This window comes from Podarcis raffonei, chromosome 8 (genome assembly GCF_027172205.1).
Source record: "Podarcis raffonei isolate rPodRaf1 chromosome 8, rPodRaf1.pri, whole genome shotgun sequence".
Lineage (NCBI taxonomy): Eukaryota > Metazoa > Chordata > Lepidosauria > Squamata > Lacertidae > Podarcis > Podarcis raffonei.
Genome location: NC_070609.1, coordinates 92,242,474 through 92,265,401, shown reverse-complemented (window position 1 = coordinate 92,265,401; position 22,928 = coordinate 92,242,474). Strand labels below are relative to the sequence as shown.

General features: G+C 46.9%; 2 protein-coding genes and 1 long non-coding RNA gene across 4 annotated transcripts; 2 read left to right on the top strand and 1 right to left on the bottom strand.

The window, feature by feature from the left end:
- Nucleotides 1-553: 553 nt before the first annotated feature.
- Nucleotides 554-12,269, top strand: GINS4 (GINS complex subunit 4). 2 transcript variants are annotated; one of them, XM_053401621.1, is made up of 7 exons: nucleotides 555-751; nucleotides 1,491-1,577; nucleotides 2,855-2,968; nucleotides 3,484-3,581; nucleotides 4,304-4,392; nucleotides 10,285-10,375; nucleotides 11,613-12,269. In XM_053401621.1, exons 1-7 carry the CDS (start codon nucleotides 689-691, stop codon nucleotides 11,707-11,709), a joined length of 639 nt encoding a protein of 212 aa, XP_053257596.1. In that variant the 5' UTR covers nucleotides 555-688; the 3' UTR covers nucleotides 11,710-12,269. The 2 variants fall into 2 exon arrangements, with proteins under 2 accessions (XP_053257597.1, XP_053257596.1); XM_053401622.1 differs by lacking the exon at nucleotides 1,491-1,577 and having other exon boundaries at nucleotides 554-751.
- Nucleotides 12,270-14,282: 2,013 nt separating this feature from the next.
- Nucleotides 14,283-15,192, bottom strand: LOC128420140 (uncharacterized). The gene is made up of 2 exons (XR_008331978.1): nucleotides 15,137-15,192; nucleotides 14,283-14,748 (listed from the first exon to the last, which is right to left on the bottom strand). It is a non-coding gene; the product is annotated as an uncharacterized LOC128420140 (long non-coding RNA).
- Nucleotides 15,193-15,194: 2 nt separating this feature from the next.
- LOC128420136 (protein phosphatase 1 regulatory subunit 3C-B-like) lies at nucleotides 15,195-21,077 on the top strand. Its single transcript, XM_053401620.1, has 2 exons — nucleotides 15,195-15,369; nucleotides 17,307-21,077. Exons 1-2 carry the CDS (start codon nucleotides 15,356-15,358, stop codon nucleotides 18,208-18,210), a joined length of 918 nt encoding a protein of 305 aa, XP_053257595.1. The 5' UTR covers nucleotides 15,195-15,355; the 3' UTR covers nucleotides 18,211-21,077.
- The last annotated feature ends 1,851 nt before the right edge of the window (nucleotides 21,078-22,928 follow it).

Sequence of the window (22,928 nt, the reverse complement as noted above, 5' to 3'; positions counted from 1 at the left end):
GAAGGTGCATCTTTGAGCCCCTGCACTACCATCATATGGGGACCTCCGAGCAGCTCCTGAAGCCAGCCAGAGCCAACTGCTCCGGGCTGCTGAGACTGCGTTTCCCGGGGACGTTTGATGAAATCTGGGGACATTCTGGGGATGGAATTTGTCTGGGGACTTATTTGCAAATCCGGGGACTGTCCCCGGGAAACTGGGACATCTGGTAACCCTAAGTTAAAAGGTGCTGCTGGGTGTTCTCTCCCCATCCCGCCCTAGGGCAGTGACTCTTCAACTTATTTCTCTGAGCCACACTTTCAGGATACAAATTTGTTCACCTTTTTGTTTTAATTGATAAACAATACCCAGGAAAACAAAAAGACACCACTCCCAGCTGTCATTTCTAACGCAGAAGCAACTACAGTACTTTAGAATAGGCTCAAGGGACAACGCTGCTGCTTCATTTCTTCCTGATCCCATGAAGCAAGCCATCCTCTGTCCAGGCTCTCATCTTCTTATCTGCGGATGAATTAATTAATTGAGTAATTCATAATATATGTGTCAACGTTTCTTCGGCGGTCCTTGAATCTTCGCGCTCGCCCGGCAGGCTCGGGGCCCCGCTGCCGGGAGGAAAGGCCGGGCGGCGGCGGCGCCTTGAAGAGGCCTCTTCGTCCGGGGCGGGGCGCTCCGGCTTTTCCCGCGCGGCGCCATGGCGGACTCGGGCGAGGAGGTGCTGCTGACCCCGGCGGAGCTGCTCCGGAGCCTGGAGCAGGTGGGAGAGGCGCGGACGCCTGGGTCCCGGGGGGGGCGGGCTGGCTATGCCCGGGGGCTGCGGGGGCCCGGGCGCCGCCGAGGCCGCATTCCCGTCGGGGCGGCGGGGCCTCGGCCCGAGCGGGGAGTCCCGGCAGACGAGGCCGGGGGCTGGCGCGCGAGGCTGGCGACCCGCCCGGGGAGCCCCTGGCCAAGGGCGGCCTGGATCTCCGCGGCCAAGCGGGCGCCTCTGCGGGAGCCCCGAGCCCTCTCTCCTCCGCGGGCTCCCCGTCCTTTCGCGAGATTTACTCGGGCAAGAGCCGCTGAGTGCGGGGCCAGCGGGGTGCCCAGTGGTGATGCACCCGAAACGCTCATTGCTTGTATGCTACTAAAGCAATAAAACCCACAAAGTGGTTTAGATAAAACCATGTCCGTGAGCTTATATATTATATGTTACTTGTTATTTGCTAAAGTTCTATATCCAGAGACCTCAGGGTGGTTCACAGCTCAAAAACACAAGATAAAACCCCAAAAGACAGAAGGAGAAACAAGAACAAAAGCAGAGGAAACCAATGACATCCCCAGCCTCTCCCACAAATCCATTGAAAAGCATGACTTAAATTTGCATCTGTGTGCATAGATAACCATATGCAAATTTGCGCCGCAGTCTTGTAAGGAACCTTGAATTCAGGGTGTTATAAAGGAGGCTGGGAAAATTGGTACCACCACCGCAATGCCCATTGGCTGTTTCTGCTCTCCAGGCCTGGATGAATGAGAAGTTTTCCCCTGAGCTGCTGGAGAGCAAGTCAGAAGTGGTGGACTGTGTGGTCGAGCAACTGGAGCACATGGTAATATGTCGGGCGGATGGGAGGGACCTTAACTCTGTTTGTTTGGAAAAAGCCATGCCCAGATGAGCGCTTAAGGCAGGCGTGGCTAACCCTTTGAGGGCCGAGGCCACATGGACCTGCAGGCAGGCAGCCAGCCTTCTGGGGGCCACATGTAAAATTGACTTTGGTCAATCTAAAAGACACCCCCATTACATTGTGGGGAAAGGCTGTAGCCCTAAGGCAGAGCATCTTCTTTGCATGCAGAGTCTGGTCCCATTCGGTCCTCAAAGGCATCACAGGTAGGACTGGAGATATTCCCTGTCTGAAACCCTGGAGAGCCATTGTCAGTCACTGGACACAATACAGAACAAGGCAGTATGCATCAATGGTTTGAGTCTGTATAAGGCCGGTAAATTCCTTTGGCATTGCAGAATCAGAGCAGGAGGCATGGGAATGGTCAGCAAAAAAAAAAAGGCCCTTTAAAATGGACAGATATTGAGGGGCTACAATGACCTTTTGGTGGGCATCGGGTTCCTGTATAAAGAAATAATTTACTTTATGCATAAAGAGAGATGTATGTCTCATGCTTGCATAGGTTTTTCAAACGGGAAAGTTAGGTGGGTGGGTGGGTGGGTGGGTGGGTAGGTGTACAGCACCAGAAACATTTCTCATCATAGTGAGGAACCTATGGAAGCAATCGGGTTTGTTTGTTTTTTAAAAAAGTAATTGCAGGCGGCGGCAATTTTGCATGCATCCAGTTGGCACACAACTGCCAGCATGTGGGTAGAAGAGGGCAGAACAGGGGCAAGGTGAGTGGCCAATTGCATACTCCGCCGACGCACAGGGGGCCAGGAACGGTGGCCGCCTGTATTACTTTTTTTTTTTAAATTGCATGGGGTCAGCACAAAATTTCTATGGCCTCACAGTGGGAAGGCCCATAAGAGCTATTTTTTAAAATCTTTTTGTAATTGACGCATTACAGGAGGTCTCATGGGGGCCAGTACATAACCTTAGAGGGACTGTACATAACCTTCAGGCTATGGGTTAGCTGCCCTTCCTTAAGGGTGTATGTCTTGATTCACTATCCCCATGTTAGGGAGTCTGTGTCTTACTTTGAAGGAGGCACACTGCATCACACTGTGGTGTGACCAAGGAATGGGAACAGCTGGAGGCTGGGCATCAATTTCTCCCCCTGCGTCCTTCCATGTCAGCGAATGTCGCAGCTGCGCAGACGAAAGGGTTTGGCCGACTGTGCCTTCTTCCTCGGTGCAGAACTTCTGGTTTTGTGTGTGTGACAGGAGGCGAATCTGAAACGGGCCGAGAGAGGTGATCTCAAGGTCAGCATTCACCGCATGGAGGTCGAGAGGATCCGTTACATCCTCAGCAGCTACCTGCGCTGCCGCCTACGGAAGGTAAGGGCCAGCTGCGTTTTGCTTAGAGGTGCTGCTCTCTGCTCTAAATAGGTGAGTCGCTGTGAGCGTGATTTCCATGCAGAGGTCACATGTCACATCAACTTTCTTTGTGTGTCTTCTGCTACCTGTTGTACAGCTTAGTAAGGTAGAGAATGATCTCCCATATTTTCAGCCAGAATTGGCAAGTGCTTCCAGCCTCCCTTCTCTCTAGAGAGAGACAGACAGAGGGAGTGTGCAGGGAGGCTAAAGGGCCATGGAGGGCTAGCCTTGGTAACCTCTGATCAACTGCTGCAATATGTTATGCACGGGATAGCCTTTGAAGAATATTTGGAAACCTTTGCTGGTCCTCAGAAGAGGAATCGTGTGTGTGTACAGCAGTAGCAATAAAATGAGGGGCAGAGAGTAGGCCTTGCTTGCAAGAGGTCCCAGGTTCCTTCTCTATTATTGCCATGTCCAAGTCTGTTGCAGCGTGTAGCCCGCTTAGCAGTTCTTACGCCATTTATTTCCGCTTGCAGATTGAGAAATACTTTCCCCATGTCCTGGAGAAGGAGAAGACTCGGGCAGAGGGGGAGCCAGCCCTCCTATCACCGGAAGAGTTTGCCTTTGCCAAAGAGTGAGTGAGTGGGCCATGGGGAGGCAGGAAGGTGAAAGCAACGGGTGGCTCTCGCCCCTCATTTCTGTGTTCTTAATTTCAGTTGCATTGTGCATCTTCCAAGTGGCCTGGACTAGCTGCCAAAAATTTAACATACAGACACAAAACTAGGGTTGCCAACTGATCAGAAAGAAGGGCTGGCCAGCTCCTGTGCCTTTAACAACAGCATGCTCTATAGTGGCAGGGGGGGGGGCCACATTCCCTCATGGATGACCTTCCAGTGGTGGGCTGTACCAGCAACAAACGTTGCTGGTACAGCCCACAGCTCATGTGAATACCATTGGCAGAATCCAACCGTACAAAAGCCAAAGCTTTCTACACACCCCATACCCATGTCTCTCAGTCCAGGTACGCATTGCCGCAGATCCAGCCAGGTAAAAGCATCTGAGGATGCCATGGTGGCTGGTAAGAGTTGGGACTGGGCCGGCTCCCCCCCCCCCTTTGCACCACACCTTTAAGCTGCTGCAATGCCGCTTTAAACAGTCATGGCTTCCCCCAAGCCATAGGTTAAGGGAGCTGAGAGTTGTTTGGAGATTCCCTCCCCTCACAGAGTTTGGGAGGGGCAGAAGGAGGAGACCCCCTGCTTCTTGGCTGCTCCTTGTTCTTGGGATGGCTGCATGCTTGTGCCGCTCTGACGCTTCTCCCTTTCCCAGGAAAAGCCCACGACTGTGACTTTCTTGTAGGTACATGGCAAACATCGAGGCTCATCTCAGAAATGTGGCCTTGAAGCACATGCCTCCCAACCTGCAGAAGGTGGATCTCCTGAAGTCTGGTAAGCAAGGCTGGACTTGGCAGTGGGCCATCCAAATACTCCCCACCACGTGGCTTTGCAGAAGTTAAGAGGCAGGTCCTTGTTCCGAGGGGCTTACAGGGTTGGCAACGTGATGCGCTCCAGCTGTTGTGGGGCTCCAGGTCCCACCATCACTGACCACTGGCCAAGCTGGACTGGGTGGGTGGGGAGTTGGGGATCAGAGCAACGTCTCCATGCGGTCCTTTATGTACCTTTGCTTTTTCATACCATAAATATACATGCCATCCAAATCTATTATCTTGCCCTAAGTCTAAAATACCTGCATTTTTCAAAATTATCCATTCCTGAACCAACAGATACAGGACGCTTCATAATATAATTTTAAATCTGGCAGGGCGAAGCCCAGTCTTTCCTTAGTGTCTCTTAACAGTTTATATTTTTTCCCTCGTTTCTTCCCCTGCCATATAAATCTGGAAAGATCTTTTTGCCATTCCTTGAAGTGTCCTGCACCGCTGATCGCAGGTATTGGATGAAATAGAAATAACATTCTTGACAAAACATTCATTTTTATCAGTGATATTCTTCCCCAAAAAGATAAATGCATCCTTCCCCAAATCTGTAGGTTCCTCTTTATTTCTTTCCAAATATTTACACAATTGTATTTATATATATTTATATTCTTCACTGTATACCATACACCTAAATACTTAGCTTTTTTAGCTATATTTAAATCCGTAGTTTGTTGTAAGTCCTTTTTATATTGCCCTGTCATGTTTTTCACCAAGAGCTTATTTTTATTTAATTTGAAACCTGATACCTGATCAAATTCCAGGATCCTCTCCAAAACCTTTGGTATACTGCTCTTGGGCTCTTCTACAGTAATCACAAGGTCATCTGCAAAAGCTTTTAGTTTATATGCTTTTCTTCCTACCTCTTATTGTCTCATCAAATCTTAGGTTTCTCGCCGGGGTTTCTAACACTAAAATAAACAATAACGGTGACAGGGGACACCCTTACCTTGTCCCCTTTGTTATTTTGCATTTTTCAGTTATCACATTATTCACAATCAGCATAGCCTGTTGATCTGAGTAAATTGCTTCAATACCTCTGCTGAATGCCTCCCCAAAGTTCATCATTTCTATTGTCTTCTTCTTAAAAGTCCATGAAATATTATCAAAGGCTTCTCTGCATCTATAAACATTAATGCTACTTGTTTTTCATTCCTGCCCTCCAGATATTCTGTAATGTCATTTATATTCCTTATGTTGTCCTTCATCTGGCGGCCTGGTAAGAAACCGGCCTGATCAATATGAATTAAATCCATTAACCCTTTTCATTCAGTTTGCAAGTATATTGGCAAATAATTTGTAATCATTGTTTAATCGAGAAATTGGCCTGTAATTTTTGACTAGAAGTACATCCGTATCATGCATTGGAATCAAAGTAATACAGTAGTATCTCGGGTTAAGAACTTAATTCGTTCCGGAGGTCCGTTTTTAACCTGAAACTGTTCTTAACCTGAGGTACCACTTTAGCTAATGGGGCTTCCCGTTGCCGCGCGATTTCTGTTCTCATCCTGAAGCAAAGTTCTTAACCCGAGGTACTATTTCTGGGTTAGCAGAGTCTGTAACCTGAAGCGTCTGTAACCCGAGGTACCACTGTATAGGCCTCTTTCCAAGACTCTGGTACTTTCCCAATATTTAAAATCTCATTCATTACATCTGCAAGCAGTTGTACCATAAAGTCTTGTAATTTTTTTATAATACTTTGCTGACAATCCGTCTGGTCCTAGCATTTTACCTATTTTAGCTTATTTAACTGCATCTTGCACCTCCAGCACCATTACTGGCGCATTAAAAAATCCATTTTTTTCTTTTGCAATTTTTGGTAATTTATTTTGCTTAAATATTCTTCAATTTTCTCTTTATTTTCAGTACCTGCTCTGTATAGATCTGTATAATACCTTACAAATTGCAATCTTATCTTTCAGATTGTCTGTTACTTTCCCCTCTATATTTAATTTGTTTATTAAATTTGCGCCCTGTTTTTACCTTAACTGCCATGCCAGTAACTTACCTGGCTTGTTGCCATATTCAAAATTTTTCTGTTTCATCCTTTTTATTTTCTACTCTATCTCCTGATTTATTATCATTGAATATTATAACGTTTTTATTATTTGTTTTATTGATTCTTTCCCAGTTTTTTTAACCGTTTCTTATTTTTAATCAATTCTTCCAGTATTTCCCTTCTCTAATCTTTTTCTGGTAGGCATTTTGTTGGATAAAATAGCCTCTCATTACAGCTTTATTGGCATTCCAGACCATCTTTATATCTGTTTCTTAATTTAAATTTAGTTCAGAATAATCCCTCAGGACTTTTTCTGCTTTTTGTAAAACATTTTGATTATCTAAAAGTCCTTCATTTAATCTCCATCTAAACAGGCAATCTTTTTCTCCTTTTAATTCGAGTATTATTGAATTATGGTCTGAAAGTGTTCTTGCTTGTATCTCTATTTTTTTGGTTTGTATTGATAATTCTCCAGAGAGCCATACTGAGTCAATTCATAGAATCATAGAATAGAATCATAGAATCATAGAGTTGGAAGAGACCACAAGGGCCATCGAGTCCAACCCCCTGCCAAGCAGGAAACACCATCAGAGCACTCCTGACATATGGTTGTCAAGCCTCTGCTTAAAGATCTCCAAAGAAGGAGACTCCACCACACTCCTTGGCAGCAAATTCCACTGTCGAACAGCTCTTACTGTCAGGAAGTTCTTCCTAATGTTTAGGTGGAATCTTCTTTCTTGTAGTTTGGATCCATTGCTCCGTGTCCGCTTCTCTGGAGCAGCAGAAAACAAGCTTTCTCCCTCCTCTATGTGACATCCTTTTATATATTTGAACATGGCTATCATATCACCCCTTTACCTCCTCTTCTCCAGGCTAAACATGCCCAGCTCCCTTAGCCGTTCCTCATAAGGCATCGTTTCCAGGCCTTTGACCATTTTGGTTGCCCTCCTCTGGACACGTTCCAGTTTGTCAGTGTCCTTCTTGAACTGTGGTGCCCAGAACTGGACACAGTACTCCAGGTGAGGTCTGACCAGAGCAGAATACAGTGACACTATTACTTCCCTTGATCTAGATGCTATACTCCTATTGATGCAGCCCAGAATTGCATTGGCTTTTTTAGCTGCCGCGTCACACTGTTGGCTCATGTCAAGTTTGTGGTCAACCAAGACTCCTATATCCTTTTCACATGTAGTGCTCTCAAGCCAGGTGTCACCCATCTTGTATTTGTGCCTCTCATTTTTTTTGCCCAAGTGCAATACTTTACATTTCTCCCTGTTAAAATTCATCTTGTTTGTTTTGGCCCAGTTCTCTAATCTGTCAAGGTCGTTTTGAAGTGTGATCCTGTCCTCTGGAGTGTTAGCCACCCCTCCCAGTTTGGTGTCATCTGCAAATTTGATCAGGATGCCCTTGAGTCCATCATCCAAGTTGTTGATAAAGATGTTGAATAAGACCGGGCCCAAGACAGAACCCTGTGGCACCCCACTAGTCACTCTTCTCCAGGATGAAGAGGAACCATTGATGAGCACCCTTTGGGTTCGGTCAGTCAGCCAGTTACAAATCTACTGAGTGGTAGCATAGTCAAGACCGCATTTTACCAGCTTCTTTACAAGAATATCATGGGGCACCTTGTCAAATGCCTTGCTGAAATCAAGGTAGGCTACATCCACTGCGTTCCCTTCATCTACCAGGCTTGTAATTCTGTCAAAAAACGAGATCAGGTTAGTCTGACATGACTTATTTTTCAGATATCCATGCTGACTATTGGTGATCACAGCATTCCTTTCTAGGTGCTCACAGACTGTTTGCTTAATGATCTGCTCCAGAATCTTCCCTGGTATTGATGTCAGACTGACTGGGCCCTCTCTGATTTGGGTCCTCTCTTTCCCCCTTTTTGAAAATAGGGACAACATTTGCCCTCCTCCAGTCTGCCGGGACTTCGCCTGTTCTCCAGGAATTCTCAAAGATGACTGCCAGTGGTTCTGAGATCACATCTGCCAGTTCTTTTAATACTCTTGGATGCAGTTCATCTGGCCCTGGAGACTTGAATACATCTAGACTAGCGAAGTATTCTTGTACTATCTCCTTAGTTATTCTGGGCTGTGTTTCCTCTGCTGAATCATTTGCTCCACATTCTTCAGGTCGGGCATTGTTTTCTTTATCGGAGAAGACTGAGGCAAAGAAGGCATTGAGGAGTTCAGCCCTTTCTGTGTCCCCTGTTTGCATTTCACTATCTTCTCCTCTGAGTGACCCCACTGTTTCTTTGTTCTTCCTTTTGCTACGAACATACCCATAAAAGCCTTTTTTGTTGTTTTTAACCTCTCTAGCAAGCCTGAGTTCATTCTGTGCTTTAGCTTTTCTGACTTTGTGTCTACACGTGCTGGCTATTTGTTTGAATTCCTCTTTGGTGGTTTCCCTTTTCCATTTTTTTGTACACATCCTTTTTTAATCCTAACTCAGTTAAAAGTTCTTTAGATAGCCACCCTGGCTTCTTTAGGCACCTTCCATGTTTCCGTCTCATTGGTATTGCCTGAAGTTGTGCTTTTACTATCTCCCTCTTAACAAACTCCCAGCCATCATGAACTCCCTTTCCTTTTAGTATTACTGTCCATGGGATCTCACCCAGCACTTCCCTAAGTTTTATGAAGTCGGCTTTCTTAAAGTCAAGAAATTGAGTCCTAGTATGCTTGGCTGCTCCTTTCCGCTGTATAGTAAACTTCAGAAGAGCATGATCACTCGCGCCTAATGATCCTTCCACTTCTACCCCACTAACCAGGTCATCAACATTGGTTAGGACCAGATCTAAAATGGCTGTTCCTCTTGTTGCTTCTCCCACTTTCTGGACAATGAAGTTGTCTGCAAGGCCAGTGAGGAATCTGTTTGACCTTATGCTCTTGGCTGAGTTTGACATCCAACAAATATCCGGGTAATTGATATATCTTCCGCTAGACCAATACAGTTCTGAGAAAAATGTAAATTCTCTCTCCAGTGGGTATTTAAATCTCCAAATACCCATCAAATTAAAGTTATCCACTATTTTAAAGAAAGTTAAAATTCCTTTAAAAAATTTATTGGGTTATACATTTTTAAACATCAAAATGTCACATTATATAACAATAATATCATTCCCCAGTTTCCCCCTCCCCCCCATACGACTTCCCTCAACTTCCTCTTCTGGTTTATTTTAACGTAATATCTTCTCCTGCTTCTTCTACTCTTTTCTCAACTTTTTGGTATCTTTAAATCATATACTTATTGTTCTGTTCTCATATCAACGTCATATTTATACTTTTGAATCTGCCATTCTGATTTATGTTATAATTTTATTATTTCTAATTATTGAATTATGAATCTTGTTGCTTTTGTATCTCTTCTTATTTTTCACCTGTATCCTAGGGAGTTTCCTCCCCTTCTCCTGTCAAGGGCTCTGCTTCTCCTAGTTGTTTTTTAGACTTTCTCCAGAATTTCTCCACTTCTGATGTATCTCTGCACCTTTGTTTCTTACCTTTATACGTAAAAGATACCCCTTCCGGGAATTCCCATCTATTTGGGATGTGATTACTTTTCAAAGCATCTGTCAGGAATTTATAAGGCTTTTGGATATAAGGCTTTTTGGTTGCACTGTAAAGCAATTCATCAAGATCTGCCCCAATATTTCGTCATTCTGATACTCCGTTTCCCAGTCCCCGCTCTGGATGGTGCTGTACTTGTTAGTCACGCTCCTTGAAGTCTCCAGAGAAGTCAATCTGTCTCACTCCCAGATGATGGAGTGACAGTCTCCCCTTGGAGGAGTGCTTTGCAGACAATTTTGATGGAGAAGCCTTTCCCTCTCTGTGTGTTTCTTTACAGTACCCAAACCGAATCTGGATTCCTTCGTATTCCTGCGGGTGAAAGAGAGACAGGAGAATATCCTGGTGGAACCAGAGACTGATGAGCAGAGGTAGGAAAGAGACTCCCAAGAATGGAGCTTGCTGAGCTTATCAGTATCCCAAACACCAGCATCCAAACGATCTCCCCAGAGAAGTTCCCTCCACCAGCCTTTCCCAGCCTGGTGCTTTCCAGATGTTTAAGGCTGCTACTCCTGTCCACCCCAGCAGGACAAACTCCTGTTCAAGCCGTTGTTCCCAAGGAGCCTCCAACAAGGTGCACGACTTCTGAAAAAGAGAAGCCTTTGCACCTGCTTGCTGGGTGTGTCTCTTTGCTTCCTTGCGGCTGATATTCGGCATGTCCCTTTGCCTTTTTGAAACCTCTAGCGGCTTACACAACAGGCAGGATTGTAGCGACTTCTTGGGCTTTGTGCACTGAGGCTGAGCTAAACCACTAAAGGTGCTTGGTTGGCTTCCATCAGCTGCTGTCTTAAATGTTATTTTCTAAACAAGGATGGCTGTTTATGTTTCAGGGTTTTGTTATAGTTGATTTGAGAATTGCAAACTGCTTTGTATGTCCATGGACAGAAAAGCAGGGTAAAAGCAACAGATCGTCAGCTTTCTCAGGAGCAGCCCAGTAGGGTTTGGCCGTTGCTCCCCTGCTTCCTTCGTTACACAGCAAATAGTGAAAATGTGGAACTTGCTGCTGCAATATGAAGCAAGGGCCACAAACCTGGATGGCTTTGAAAATGAATGAGCCTTATTCTGTATTCACCCATCTCTCAAGGGCTTCTGGCCACAGCGGCTGTCTCTGTTTTTCCTTCACTGCCAGGGGCCGTATGTATCTGAATGCCAATGGAAATGGATTTCTTTAAATATGTCGTGGGTGTTAAGCCTGATTTGTGAGGCTTCCAGTCCTTCTGCTTGGAAAGGCTTGACGGTTTTTGAGAGAGGCTGGGGAACCTGTGGCTCTCTAGATGTTGGCCTACAGTTCCCACCTTATCCCTGGCCAGGCTTACAGGATGGCAGTTGGAGGCCAACAATATACAGAGTGACATGGGTTCTCCACCCTGTTGTAAGTGTGTGTAAATATTTGCAGATCTTTGACATTTGAAAATATATTTTCACAGTGACCTCAGAGAGAGAGGAGATGGAAATTAGTGCCCTAGTTGAGTTTAATAAATTCCTAGTAACTAGCATGCAAATCAATCCAACATATCTCTAATTAGGAAGAAATTCCTACTATGCTCAAAAGTAAGTGTACATAGGATTGCAACCTTACCTAACCTTATTATGGTCTGTCTCTTTCAGAGAATATGTGATTGACCTGGATGAAGACTCTCAGCATCTGATCAGATACCAAACCATTGCTCCCCTGGTGGCTTCTGGGGCAGTTCAGCTCATCTAAGCAGCATGCAGATGCTTGGACATCCTTGCAAATGCTGAAGCGAATATTTATCCCACATCAAAAGGACTGCCTGGTAACCATCTCTGTCTACTTCCTGGTAATTCACCTCCCTTGGCTTGCTGGCATCTGGACGACTCTTGATAAAGCTAAAATAGCAACTTGAGATCATGTCAGGGGGAATGTCCCCAGCAGACAGGAAAGAAGGGCTGTTATCCCTGGAAAGAGGATTTTGGAGGTGGGGAAGCTTGACTTCCTAGGCGGTCTGGCTTCAAAAAGAGGCACAGCTGCTGTTCTGTTGCATCTCCAGAAGATGGCAATGTTCCACTGGATCTGTTCTGGGCATTGCTGCCCAGTTCCTGCAGAAGCTGAGAGAACTGTGCCTGCCAAGTGTGCCTGGAAGGAAGGTGTGCCTCCTCCAAGGCGATGACTGGGCCCAGCATCCCTTCCTTTTCAGCTTGACTTCTGCAGTAGCTCCCTGGGTGACGTCAGAAAACACCAGTCGCTTCTTGCAGGGCCAGAAACAACTTTTGAGGACATTAAAGCAGAGCAGCTTGTTCCAGGAGGGTCCATTGTTTCCACCTCTTTCAAGGGTGTTCTCCATCCATCCCTAACCATGCATCAGCGCTGCCCTCGCACTGGGTGTTGGGAAGGGCCATAGGTCAGGGGCAGAGCAGTTGCTTGGCACACAGAGGTCCTGGAAACAGATTCCTGGTTGGGGAGGTGTCCGCAGGGGCGTTGTTCTTGCCCTCCGTTCAGTGCCTGCCCTCTTTCTAAGCCACTTGGTTCCAGTCAGTGGAGGCAATACTGAGCTAGATCAACGGCCTTTTTGTGTTCTCATTTTGTATTTTTATCTTGTGAAGTGTCCTGTGATCTTTGGATAAGGGATGGTATATATACAAATTTAATTAATGATAATAATACTCACCTGATTGTAGGAACATAGGAAGGTGCCTTACTCAGTCCATCTACCTCAGTATTGTCTACACTGACTGGCAGCAGCTTTCTTGGGTTTCAGAACTTAAACTGTGGCAAAGTAGGTGCCACACTGCTCAGCTGTGGGTCCTTCCCACAAAACACCTTCGGGTGCCCTTGCTTCTGATGTTGCCGTGAGGTCAAGTGAGGACGCAGCAAGAAGTTCGAGGCAGCGGAAGCCTTTGGGCAATTGGCTTCCTTGGTGGTCGGCTTGGTTAGCGTGTGGGGAAGGAATGGCCGCTGCAAAGGGAACAGTGCAGGGAATTCTGCGCAGTGGTTTCCCCTGGACTTTCACGGGGCATCAGGAATCCCTCTGACCCAGCGTTTGCCGGTCACTGTCCAGGTGGACACTTGGGAGAGGGCGGCGCATGGCCAGCCGCTGTTTTTAGCAGCTTTGTCTCCTGTGTTCACGTCAAGGCTGCTTGCCTGGAGGATTAGCCAGCAGCACGAGGCTAATTAGAGGAAGTGGGGGCCTTGCTCTTCCAGTCCAAGATCTGCTGGAGGCCAGCAAAGTCCCTTGAGCATAGCAAGCGACCTTCCACAGAGTCGGGGCACTGGCTCATCTAGATCAATATTGTTTGCACTGTCTGGCATTTTGAATGTGGGACTCCCAGCTCTGCTTGAAGTGGCTACGAATGGAGCCCAGGACCTGCATCCAAGACATGAGCTCTAGCACAGAAGTAGGGCCCTTTCTCGAAAAACAGCTGATTTGCTGTTGCACGTTCAAGGTGCCACTATTAGTATATGCGGCCCTTAACAAGTTGGCACTGGTTCACCTGCATGATCTCCTTACCCCACAGAACACCCCCTTGACTACTTGGATCTGCAGCCCTGACACTGTTACAGCAGCCCAAATACCCCTTTTGCATTTGTAAGAAAGATCTCTCTTCGTGTGGCAGCACCCGCACTCCAGAATGCCCTGCCTATTGACACCAGGACAGCACCGTCTGTCTAAAACTTTTTGGCACCTGCAAGTAACAACTTTGTTCAGACAAGCCTACCCAGGTATGCAGAATGCCACTATGTTTTTTTGTTTTTTGAGTTTTTAGCTTATTGTTGATTTTAATATTATATATATTAAATACAGTGGAACCTCAAGTTGCGGACATAATCCGTCCCGGAGGCACGTCCACAACTCAAAGCGTTCGCATCCAGAAGTGCCATGCGATTTAGCGTTTCTGCACATGCAGAAGCAGCAAAACCCGGAAGTAACTGTTCCGGTACTTCTGGGTTGCCGCGGGATGCAACTTGAAAAGACGTAACCTGAAGCAGATGCAACATGAGGTATGACTATATAATATCACATATATTAAGTAGGAGTTGCTGTAAGGAGGCGTAGAAGGTGCCATCAAACGTCCCCATCTGAGGGACTCTGCTCCCAAAGATGTCCCACAAAGCAGCAGAGGTTTCGGCCCAGAGTTTTCCTTCTAGATTATTATTCTTATTATTTCATTTCTATACCACTTTATGTTTTTAAGAAAAATCTCAAAGTGGTTTACAGCATATTAAACATCAATAAAACAATGCATAATCAAATATTTCTGAAGAAAGTCAAATATAAAGTACACAGTCAAAGCAACACAATTAACAGGAAACCAATATACCATCTCAAAGATTTCAAAATAAAACATTACAAAGCAGGTCAACTACAGAATACATATTTAACACAAAGTTAACAAAAAACAAAACCTTAACCATTTCAAAAGAAAACATTGCTAAGTGAAGTCAAATATAAAATGCACATTTAAAACAGCATAGTTAACAAGAGAATAAAATATTATAAGCATGACACGGCTGTTTGGCAGGCACAAAAAGATGGGGCAGAAGAATCCAATAAGTGGGATTTGTTGCCAGGCATAGTGATGTTCCTCCAGCCTCATGAGGAGCCTCTTCAGTGGGGCTGGTGAGTCTGGGCCCCACCCCAGGCCAGGTGGAAAGGGCCTTGCAGGGAGCAGCCTTCACCACTCACAGCTGGGCGATGGGATGAGCTCCATCTGCCCTTCACTTCTCTCTGCAGCACTTGCAAAAACTGCCTTCTTGCCTGTTGGACCCACTCGTGGGTGGAATCTGCACATATAAAAACATTATGAAAATGCTTTTTTTAAAAGCATTTTTGAAAATACATTGAATTTTCTGTAAGGCTCACTATTGCCATCTAGTGTCTCATAGTATTTTGCACTTAAAACGTTTTGTTTGCAGCGGACGCTTCTGCCATAATAAACTTGCTTGTATTTGTGGCTAGCTGTCCGTCTGTTTTTTTTGCTGCGAAACCAGCCTGCCCCTTTGGAAACGTATTGGTGAGTGAGAACCATGGCCTTCGGGAGCAGAGCCTCTCCCTCCCCAGCCCACGATTTGGAGCCTTAGCTGCAAGTTCCTCGCTGCTTATGGAAATGCACTCTGCACGTGCTCTGGGGTTTGCTTTTGCATGCAAACCACGTTGTGGGTTGTCTGTTACCTGTCTGGTTGGTTGTAAGCCGCTTTGGGTTGCGCTGGGCAATGCTCACAAGGGGCACGTGGCAGAGTTGGGTCAGGTGGAGGGGCGTGGCCAGAGCGGTGGGGGCGTGGTCACGCAGGCATCGGCTCCTCCTCCCTTTCCAGCGTCTTCATTCATTTCTTCCTTCATTTCGGGAGCGCCTCGAGCCCACGACCCGGGACCGTGGCTGCAGGCGGCGCGATGAGCTGCGGAGAGTGAGTGTCGTGGGAACGGGACACGCGCGCAAAGGAAGGGGGAAAGGGGAGCAGTCTGGGGCGCGCCGCTTTTTCAGGCGCTGCAGCCTCTCCCCTTGAGCTCTGCCCATAACTGGGTTCCCATGGAGGCAACTTTTCCCTTCCTAACGCTGCGGCCCCCAGGGATGCGCTTCGAGGGGGGTGCCTGCTTGGCAGCAGGCGGAAAGGCTCCAGTTCAGATCCTGGCAGCTCTTGGAGTGGAGAGGGAAGCCTTTCTGGGAGACGCCTCTGGGCTGACCCAGGGGGTGGGATAGAAATAAATGTAGTACTACTAACTATCCTAATAGCAGTCTGAAACACCTGGAGGGCGCCAGGTTGGTGAAGGCTGGAACTGAGGCTGCTGAGCCAGATTGGCTACACTGATATTAATAGCATTTTGTGGTATAAATCGAATTAACTGAATAAATTAAGTAATCATCTCAGTATAAGGCAGCTTCCTCTGGGTCACGGGACTGTCTTTCTACTTCAGTGTAAACGGGGGGTTGAGCCGGCAAGAGGGGAGAATGGGCAACGCTCAAATGCTGGAGGCGTGTTGGAGGGACCCCCTCCAGGTTTTCTTGGTAAAGCCACTCTTAGGAAGAGCCCTGTTGCTTTCGGGGGTGGAAATGTTGCTGGTCTGACCATCCAGGTCGGGAGCTGAATTCAATAAAAAAGCATTTGCTCCTTATAAGGGGAGGAGGTGGTAGGATTGGTGATGGGTCACCAACTTCTCCATGGAACATTGCAGCCTGTGTCTTTTAAGGGGACTTGCAGGGAGTCAAGCTTATCTCTGTGCTGCAAAGAGCCTCTTCTGAGTTCTGGGCATCAAGAATCTGCTAAAGGCACAAGAGAAGTAGCCCTTTGAAGACAGATAGCACTGGGTTTCCCTTATTTGGCTGCATGCACACCATAAAGTTAAAGCACCCACCCCAAACAATCCTGGGAACTGTATTTGTTGAGGGTGCTGGGAATTATAGCTCTGTGGAAGGTAAACTACAGTTATCAGGATTTGGGTGTGGGTGTGCTTTAAACAGGTGTTGTGTGTGCAGCCTTAGAGACTGACCACTGATTTTGTTGTGATCTTTAGCCATGGTGCAAGTAGGCTTAACTTTATCAGCTGCAGTCACACTGGTCCCTTGGTGTGATCCCTGCTGGCAAAGCCCAGGTTCAAATCCCCGCTCCCTGGTTGGCCTTGGGCTGGCATCTATCACATAGATAAAACAGCGTGAGGCAGCCCTGATCTTCTGGGACGAAACACAGGGATATAGCCAAAATAGGAAAGTATCTGAGTGGTTGAGTGCCAGCTTGACATGCCAAAGATTCCAGGTTCAATCCTTGACATCTCCACCTAAAAAAAAATCTAACATGGGTAACTTCCTACTGAAAACCTGTAACTTTACATACCACAAATATCCAGAGGGTTGTTGCTGTTTGTTGTCCTTCTTTTGTTCTGCTGTAGTACAAGAGTGCCCTTCCAGACAACTAGAATGTGATAACACTGCGGAAGAATTGCAGAACAGATAATAAAGCTGAATGATGTGTGGACAGTCCAGTATAAATCCACCATTGATGTGCTATTATTGCATCAGTGGCATCTTGCAGAAGAAAGCTGCAAATCAACAACAACAAATGTCTGGAAGGGGCCCTGAGTTGTTGCAAACTTGCCTTTCTGCTATTTTGGTACTTGTATATCTGCCTGAAGGCTTTTGTGTGCATGCACCAGCCTCCAATCACAGGTATTGGGAGTGAAATGGATGCTCACATTCTCTACTACATCATCTGTGTGGAGTTATCCGCCCTGAATATGTATATTAATAATCTCTATGTTGAGGGGGAATAAGTCACGCCAAGACTTGTGCTGTCTCTGATCCTGGCTAGGTGCTTCCACATGAGTCCCTAACTCCCTCTCCGGCTTCCAGCCTTTTCCAGGTGTTCAGCACGCGGGCGATGGTGCCCCGAGCCACCTCCGTCGATCGGGCCATGAGGCTTTGCCTGAGCCACACCCCTCCCATTCGCAAGCTGCTGGATTCCTACGAGGAGCTGCGGGAGGGTCTTGGGCACCAGCCTTTACGCCCTTGCCTGAACAACTGCCTGGAAGGCGAGAGGCGAGACGCCATCAAGGGTTGCCGTGGCAAGAAAAAGAAGAAGGTGGTCTTTGCCGACATGAAGGGCTTTTCGCTCACTGCTGTCCGGATCTTCTCCAAGATTGAGGAGGACCTGTGTGATTTGCACCAAGCTCTGTCTCACCTGACCAACTTCCGGAACAAGCTACGTGGCTCCCGTCCTGAGACGAAAAAATACATGCTGGATTTTCCCCAACCTTCTGCTGATTATTTAGCCTTTCGCAACCGCTTGCAAAGCAGCTGTGTGTCTCTGGAGAACTGTGTGATCCAGGAAAAGTCCCTTTCAGGGACCATCAAAGTCAGAAACATCGGCTTTGAGAAGAAAGTGTACATCCGCATCACCTTTGATTCATGGAGGAGCTTCCGCGATGTCTGTTGCCAGTACATGCCCAACACATACGGCCTCACCGACACGGATGTCTTCTCCTTTGAGGTGGCCCTACCAAAGGCACCAGCTCCTTGCGGGAATATTGAGTTCTGTGTTTCCTTCCACTGTGGCCAGAAAGTCTATTGGGACAACAACCACGGGAAGAATTACAGAATCCGCCCCGTAATGGGTCCTTCCCCTCCCAATGCACTCTCCCGTCTGGCAAAGGGCACCTTCACGGCTGGCGAGCCCCTGGGCACCTCTCGTGCTGCCGCTCTGGTCCTCTCTCGCTTGCACACCTGGAGGCGCTCTGATGACCAAGCCTACTGGTAGGGATGCTTTGGATTGAGCTCTCTCGGCTGAGCTCCAGATCATGACTCTGACCCATTGCTCTCCTGGCGGCTCTTACAAAGACTGTTCTGTGGCCGATGCCACATGCCGAGTCTATACTTTGGCAGTGTGCAGTTTGATCTTCATTTGCAACCAAGCCATAAGCTCTTGAGGTTCATGGCAGAATTGGGGTTGGCTGCACCAGAGAGACTTTGACGGCCAGAAGCTGGCCAAATCGGAGGTGCAGGTCAAGGAGAAAGCAGGCTCTCCCAATTATTCCACTGCAGATGGGAAATGGACGGTTATCTGGGAGGAGGCTTGCCTGGTTTCATCAGCATGGATTAGAAAAACTGCCTAGGACCGTCATAGCGCCATATTGGTTCTTCGCCCTGCAGGTCATTCTTAGATCAGGGGTGGGGGAGCTTTTTCCTGCACAAGGGCCTTGTTCCCTTCCAGGGAACTTTCCAGGGTCTACATGCCATTGGTGTCTGGGGCCAGAAGTGCAACAAAATGTCCCAATTTCTACATACCCTCATACAACTCCCTCTGTTTTCCATCCATTGTCATTGCTGCCCTGGGCTCCTTTGGGAGCAAGGGCGGAATGTAAATTTAATAAATTATTATTAATAATATCAAGCAAGTTCAAGGACACATTCCAGCCAGGCAACAACCCTCAAAGACGGACAATAGTGGGTGGGGAGAGGGGTTCTGACCTGCAGAGAATCCTGAAGGTCAGAATGAGAGGCTGGGAAGGCCATGTTTTGGCCCTGGCCCAGAGATTCTTTGCCCCTGACTTCTGTCTGCCTCTCTCTCACATACACAGACAACCCTGACTCCCCATATTGCAATAAAGGTACTGACCTACCTGACCGGGTGGTTGTAAGGATTATGCACGTGAAGAGCTTTGCACGTCTAATATCTCCAACCCTACATGCACCTACCGGAGAGTAAGTCCCTTTGGCAGGACTGACATCAGGAGTAAATGTGCATAGGATCTTGTGCTGCACAATGCTGATGTAAATGTCAAATTGTTCATTAAATATTGTTCCTGTGTAGACCCTGAGTAATGCTGCCGGTCTGGCAACTGCAACCCATCTCCTTTTCCCTTGAAGTGAGCAAAGGTTTAGGAGGTGCTTCTAAGCCGTCCTGGGAAGGTGTGCCTTGCTCTCCATGTGGCCCTGGCTGGATTTGAGCCCCAGTGGCTGGAGGTGCAGCTGAAAGCCCACAAACTGGGGGGTAGCCAGGTGTGATGGCAGCAGGTCTCTGTGTTACAACCTGTGTCTTCTGAGAAAGTGGGGGGCAGGAAAGTGGTGTAGGCAAAGGAGCAGTGGCCGAGAAAGGGGTCTGAGCCCTTCCCCTGCTTGCTGCAAGCACTGGTGCCAGCGGTCAGTACCAAGCAGGGGCCACACTGCCAATCTCAGAAGCCTCCTCCCTTGCTTCTCCTCCTTACTTTTGGTGCCTCTTTACCTACCTTAACCCAGGGAGTGAGCAGCTATGGCAGAGGGGAGGAGAAAGCATGGGAAACATCTGTGTGGCTTTGCCTTTCTCCTCCTCTCTGAGAGGTGAAGCTGACTGGATCCAGAGGGAAGGATCCCAGCTCAGTGATAACAGCATCTGCTCCAGGTTAAACCCCTGCCATACCCTGGTGCAGCTGGGAAGTGGCTCCTGCCTGCAACCCTGGGAAGCTGCTACCAGTCATTGTAGACCAGTGCTTCCCAAACGCGGGTCTCCAGCTTGTTTTTGGACTGCAACTCCCATCATCCCTAGCTAGAAGACCATTGGTCAGGGCTGATGGGAATTGTCCAAAAGCAGCTGGTGACCCAAGTTTGGGAAACACTGTATGTAGACAATAACAAGCTAGATGGACCACTGAGTTATCTATGCCCCTTCTGCAAGGAAGCCCTCGAGTAAGGCAGAAGGCAAAATCCTCTGTACCTGCTATGATCCTGCCACCTCTGCTGAAGTACTCTCCTTACCTTATGGTGCCACTATTATGACCTCCCTAGTGGTGCAGCAATAAAGCTGCTAGCTAAGCAAGGTCCAGTATGGTTTTGCATTGGATGGGGGGCCATGTGTTGAGATTCTTGCATTGCCGGGGTCCCTTCCAACTCTACAAATCCAGGGTTCTGACTTGTCTGTGAGGAAAGGGTACATTTGTGGCTGTTTAGTTGAGAAACAAGGCAAGCATAGAGAGAGAGAGAGATTTAAATCTTTCATATCCCACTCTTCCAGCCCAAAAGTTCCCAGAGTGGCTCAAGGATTGTCATTTCATAGAATTGCAAAGAGTGGGTTTTCACAGGGAAAGCACAGAGGCAAAAAACAACAACAAAGCACTCTGACAGGGAGCTTTAAAGCACAGACCTGTGCCATGAAACACAGCACAAGAGAAAGTCTGAATAAGCCATCCCTCTGTGATTTGGCATTTATTCGTGGTGCTTAGAAAGAAGTCGTTCATCCCTCTCTCGCTTTACTAGAACCTGGGATCATCCAGGCAGGCTCTGTGCTAAACATGTTCTCTGTAGGTGACTGCATAAGGCAAGTTGGCGAATGCTGGCAAAAGGAACTTTCCAAAATGATGAGGCTGTTTCAGATTCTTGCTCTTTTGTGGGTGGGCTTCTCTTGCACACCAACAAGTTCAGGTTGTGCAACTGCAGTTGAGTTGGAGTTCTTGCGCAGCAAACCCACTCCCTGCAGCCATAGATTTTTGTGCTAAGAAAAGTGTTGGGGACATGCACTGGAAGGTATAGATGTAACATCTCCCCACAAACAAATCAGAATGATTGCTCTCTAAGCAGCATACATTGTACAACCTCCCCACAGATTTGTGGAAGCAAATCAGGATGAATGCTCAATAAACAGGTTGGCAGTGACCAGAGTCCCTTTCCAGATTTTGTATGCCCTTCTTAGCTCTTTCATCTTAAGCTGGCCATTAATCTGGTTCAAGAAACCTGGATTTCCTGTGCCTGCGTCATGGAACTCAAATCCTTTTCGTTCCTGTGTCCTCTGCCGCTGTGATTAGCAGGTGACATGATGGGGAAAGTGGCAAACCAGAACTGACATCTGCATTCCCCTAAGCCAAGAGAGGCCGTTTAGAAGGAAAGCCTTTCTTGCAGAGGAGATTTTGTCTCTGCTGCTGCTCCTGGAAGCAAGCGTGGTCCTTTCCACAGCAGGTGGAGTTGGGACCACTGCAGTGGCCATCTACAAACAGCAGCATCTGCTGCCTCCATGCCAGAGATGCTGGTGACTCGACTTGGGAGCTTACCTTCTGCATGAAAAGCAGGTCCTGTACCACTGAGCTATGCCCCTAGTTTAGAAGAACATACAGGCATTTCATGCCTTGGAAGCAGGGGCTCTACAACAGAGGTACACAGGAAAGTCCAGTCTGCACATGCTGCAGAATGAGTTGGCAGACTAAGCAGAGTCAGTTCAATGTGTTTCTTAAACTTTCCCTGTGTAAAGACAAAACAAATCAGGCCTCCCTGCAATTAGTAAAGTAGTACATCAGAGAGAGAGAGAGAGAGAGAGAGCACATAATATAAGCCACTTCTTGATGTGCTATTTTTCTACATGCAAGGAATTTTGTACCAGATGAATACATAGTACAATTTTAACTTGGCAATAACCACAGAGTAAAAGGTGAGGTGGATTCTTTAACAGAAAGTCTGCCAAAGAAATAGAAAGGCAGTTTAAACAGATTTAGGAGAAAAAATTGACACCTTTTAATTTGGCGTCATTGAATGTACGTATGCAATTTGTGCTTTTTTTCTTTAAAAAAATGTTTAGGGTTACTCTCATTTTGACTGAAAGCTACCAGCATGAGTTTGACCAAACTGCGGGAGGCAGTGGAAGACAGGAGTGCCTGGCGTTCTCTGATCCAGGGGGTTACGAAGAGTCGGACACAACTGAATGACTAAACAACAAAAACAACAACATTTTGACTCAAGAAAATCACCATTTTATAGTTCAAATCAGGAAAAATAAATACAGTAATGTATTTATTGCGTCCACCCCAGAAAAAAAGCACTGAAGCACATTATGACATATCTCAGGTAATGAGGTTTTTTCTTTTAAGACCACTATAGGCAGTATCTAAGTTCTACTCAGAGTAGACCCACTAAGTTATTCATGTCTGTGGGATAAATGGATAAGAAAAGGCTTAGCAGAAGCAACTATGCCTCACCTTGCTGTTGTAACTGTTTGCACTGCAAAGACAGAGGAAACTCGTGGTAATATGTAATACTTTAAGTATAGAAATTGCTGAGAGTAGCCAAAAGGTATTAGAGCAGGGGTAGGCAAATTAAGGCCCGGGGGCTGGATCCGGCCCAATCGCCTTCTAAATCTGGCCCGTGGATGGTCCGGGAATCAGCATGTTTTTACATGAGTAGAATGCGTCCTTTTATTTAAAATGCATCTCTGGGTTATTTGTGGGGCATAAGAATTCGTTCATTCCCCCCCCCCAAAAAAAATATAGTCCGGCCCCCCACAAGGTCTGAGGAACAGTGGCCCGGTCCCCTGCTGAAAAAGTTTGCTGACCCCTGTATTAGACAGTCTGTGGGTGACTCAAAATCATGAGGAAAAATGGAAGAGAACAGTTAGAAAGGCATTGCGCATGATTAAAAGGGCTATGAATATTAGTCAAACCGCCCCTGGTGGAGCTATAGCTAATTAACATGAACATGTGATGTATGTAACAGTGGGGGTACATATCAAGGAGAAAATAT